General features: G+C 32.7%; 1 protein-coding gene across 1 annotated transcript in view; it reads left to right on the top strand.

Annotated features, from left to right (window-relative positions):
- Positions 1–243: 243 nt before the first annotated feature.
- klhl7 (kelch-like family member 7) overlaps positions 244–4,277 on the top strand; it is an 8,934-nt gene continuing 4,900 nt past the window's right edge. Inside the window, exons 1-7 of the mRNA XM_059555643.1 lie at positions 244–521; positions 1,417–1,519; positions 1,607–1,700; positions 1,779–1,903; positions 3,164–3,339; positions 3,417–3,591; positions 4,058–4,200. Of these exons, the coding sequence (XP_059411626.1) occupies positions 384–521; positions 1,417–1,519; positions 1,607–1,700; positions 1,779–1,903; positions 3,164–3,339; positions 3,417–3,591; positions 4,058–4,200 (954 nt within the window). The 5' untranslated portion in view covers positions 244–383. The remainder of the gene's footprint in view (positions 522–1,416; positions 1,520–1,606; positions 1,701–1,778; positions 1,904–3,163; positions 3,340–3,416; positions 3,592–4,057; positions 4,201–4,277) is intronic.

Here is a 4,277-nt window from a genome sequence, read left to right as displayed (position 1 = left end):
GCACTGCAAGAGCTGTTAATATATATCACACACTTTTATTTTGACAGACGTTATGGTTATGTTGTCACGTACTTCACATCATATCTGTTACCGGTCTACAATTTATACAAAACGCAACCAGTAAACAAACTTTTTTCTAAAACTCAGATACTTAAAGATGAACTGTCTAAAACTACATTAAGAAAAAAAATCCCAAATAATTTAAATAATCTTAAATAAAAAATATTTTACGGACTTTTATTGCATTTTTTTCAGCGGGCGGTGATCCCGAAATCCTGCCGCTTCCTTCACGCCATTCCTGTCTCATATTTACACACAGAGCCGAGCAGCAAACCTCTGTGTGTGTTTTTAAATAAACACTCTTATCATACTCATAACACAGCATGATGAACATGGCCTCCACATCGAGCGAGAAGATATCAGGAGGACCCAAAAAGAAAAGCGAGAAGAAGATTGCGTCCAAAGAGGAGTACAGGTTATTGTCCAACATCATGGGAGTGATGAATAACTTGAGGAAACAGGTAAATATCTTCAGATATCTGACAGAAGCATCATAATGTAAGAGGTTCCTGACGTGTGCACGACATAATCTGAAACAATCATTATATTATATGAGATATCATCTTATGCGTCATATATATCTGACATATTCCATAATAACAATGGCATATCTAACGATATATTTATCATAATGAACATAAATTTTGATAGATGTAATTTCTTTCGTTAATCTGAAATGAAATAACAGGTACATTTATGTTTGTTTGTTTTTTTTAAATTGTTGAACAAATTTAAATTTGATAATCATTTAATAATTTGAAAAATAATTTACAGATAAATATTGCAACACAATACAAAAAATAGATAATATTATTTTATTATTAATCTTCGTCCTCTTTTTTATTTCATTTCTGTTAATCACAAGATATCTTTCTGTGGGTTGTTATTCCTGATATTATACATCTGATATTATATATAGTTAATTCATTTAATTCATTTTACTTGATTATAATTAAGTTAAAACTGTTTTAAATTAATTTATATTTTAAATTGTAAACTAAATTAATATGTTTGTTGATATTTAATTATAAAAAGGTTTTATCTTTTTAAATAAAATATTTAGGAAATAATATATTTTTAAATAATGAAATTATCATTATTGAAAGTATTTTTAGTTGCAGTCTTTTAATAATGATGACGACAATCAACTATATAGAGTGACTGTACTGAGAAGATGAAAAGTTGTGACGGTTGTTTTATCATCAGGAAATAATACAAATGATGAATTAAGCATTATCTGTGTCAGCCTCTTTTCAGAGAAATATTTTCTATGCACGGCTGTGCATTCATAGTATCTAATGCACAGAGATGGTATTTGCAGGAAAAGCAGGTTTGTCTGAGGCTGTGTGTTTGCAGGGAATCCTGTGTGACGTGATTCTGGTGGTGCAGGGGAAGCACATCCTGGCACACAGAGTGGTGCTGGCCGCCGCGAGCCACTTCTTCAACCTCATGTTCACATGTGAGAAAGACTTCAGCATTCATCTGACACATCTTACACACACACACACACACATCTAAAACAAACCCCCTGCTCTTGCATGTGCAGCGAGTATGATGGAGGCCACCAATCACGAGGTGGAGCTTGGTGGAGCCGAACCGGAGATCATCGAGCTGCTGGTGGAGTTCGTTTACACGGCTCGGTCAGACGTCTCTCCACAGATGCATTACACGTATTCTTCATGCATTTAGAGCTCATGCATGTTTCCATTCTGTTTCAGAATCTCAGTGAACAGTAATAATGTTCAGTCCCTGCTGAACGCCGCTAACCAGTACCAGATTGAACCGGTCAAGAAAATGTGTGTGGACTTCCTGAAGGAGCAGGTGGACCCCACCAACTGTCTGGGTGAGACCCCAGCATCTTCAAGTGTTCGCTGTGGATATTTCCATCTTTATTTCAGTCCTACTTCTAATTTTTAAATTGTATTTCTAATAATTACAAGATAAATGTAGATTATATTATATCAGACATATCTGATATATTCATTTTATAATATGCAGTTATAATTATACAATTATAATCTGAGATATATGACATGCATTTACATTTAGTAATTTAGCAGATGCATAATAAAATATGGACTATCTCATATGATGTGCATCAATAATTTCTTACAATAAACTGAAAATAAGATGACAGGTAAATGTATATAATATATATATTAGTTTTAAATGTATTTTTTTTGTAGAACTCTATATGTGTGTAATTATTGCTGATGTTATAAATATTAAATTTTATCAAACAATTCATCATATAATATGTGATATCTAACATAATATAATATGAGATCTGACATATGCATCACATAATCTGAAATATGCATAAAAAAGAGATATCTGACATATGCATCATATGGCCTGTGAGATCTTTACATTAAAATTGACAAAAAAATATTTTCGAACAATAAACTGAAAATAGACGACAGATGAATGTATATATTTATATGTAAAACCATTTTAAGCAATATTTACGTAACTATAAATGATGAAATATTTTAAATATTTAGATTTATTAATTTGTCTTGCATTTTATTTTTATTTTTCATGTTTTATTATTTTTAGTTAATGTCTGTTTGATTTAGATGTTTCCTTTTTTCTATTTTATTTCTATTAAATCACAAGACAATTATATATTTCTGTGGGTTATCATTGCTGATATTACATGTTTACTATATTTATTTGTAAAGCCATTTTAAACAACGTTTCATATGTTTTAAATAAATATGATTTATTTAATTCTGCTAATATTTATGTAATAAATAATATTATCTATTTAATATTTATACTTAAAATAATTTTAATATATTATTATATTAATATAATATAATATATAATATAATAATAATATAATATATTAAGAAAAAAATTCTCTTTTGCATTTTATTTCAGTTAATTGCAAGATAATTATATATTTCTCTGTGGTATCTTATAGATCTGATATGAAATTTGATTTTTTTTTTTTTTTTAAGTGTGTGATCACATGAAAGCTCCAATATAAAATTTGACAAGCTTCATGTGAGATAATGTTATAGTGTAGAGTTAATTATGCCTCCAGTGGTAGAAGCGTACATGGTCAGTGAGTGTGTGATTGGGTGTTTTGTGACAGGCATCAGTGCATTGGCCGAGTGTCTGAACTGTCCTGAGCTGAAGGTGGCAGCTGATGATTTCATCCACCAGCACTTCACAGACGTCTACAAGATGGATGAGTTTCTCCAGCTGGACGTGAAGCAGGTGACACACCTGCTCCAGCAGGACACGCTGACCGTCCGAGCAGAAGACCAGGTGACCGCACACGAGCTGGAAACTTAACCACTGTACGCTAACTGAGCTGAATAACGTGTTCCTGTGTGGCTGTGCAGATCTACGACGCCGCGGTGCGGTGGCTGAAGTACGACGTCTTGAATCGACAGCAGTACATGGTAGACATTCTGGGGAAGGTTCGATTCCCCCTCGTGTCCAAAAACTTCCTCAGTAAGACCGTTCAAGCCGAACCGCTGATCCAGGACAACCCCGAGTGCCTGAAAATGGTCATCTGTGAGTTACTGACCACTAAAAACAATCAGTCTTTTATTGAACCTATTTATACTTGTTTGTTAAAGGGGTCACCAGTCATCATTTCTGATCAAACAACTGTAAAAGTGAATTTTGCATCCAATGACCCCTTTAAAAAATCCATACGTTTTACTTAATTTAATTCTTAATTTTCATTTCATTTATTTATTTGATGCATTATTACATTTATTTGACATATCTTCTTAATTTTCATCTTTACCTGAAATTAAATTATTTAAAAAATTTAATAACTAAAAAATATATAATATATTAATTATAATTATAAAAAGTATAATAATAAAAATAAACAAATATTTTATGTAATATTTGTATGTATAGCGAGAGGGAGAGATTGAGATATATTGAAACTTACCTCAGTTATGTTAAATTTGAGTTGTAAATGATTTCTTGTGATAATTGAACTCTGAGCTGGTGTGTTTGTTCTCAGGTGGGATGCGTTATCATCTTCTGTCTCCAGAGGACCGTGAGGAGCTCGGTGAGAGCAGTCGACCGCGCCGCAAGAAACACGATTACCGCATCGCTCTGTTCGGAGGCTCACAGCCGCAGTCCTGCCGCTACTTCAACCCCAAGGTACTCACTCCTGGATCATCTTCAGAATCAAACACACTGTCTGCAGATCTCTGGGTTATCAAGTCCCTTACACTCAG

This window comes from Carassius carassius, chromosome 8 (genome assembly GCF_963082965.1).
Source record: "Carassius carassius chromosome 8, fCarCar2.1, whole genome shotgun sequence".
NCBI classification, from domain to species: Eukaryota; Metazoa; Chordata; class Actinopteri; order Cypriniformes; family Cyprinidae; genus Carassius; species Carassius carassius.
This window is presented reverse-complemented; position numbering and strand designations above follow the sequence as displayed.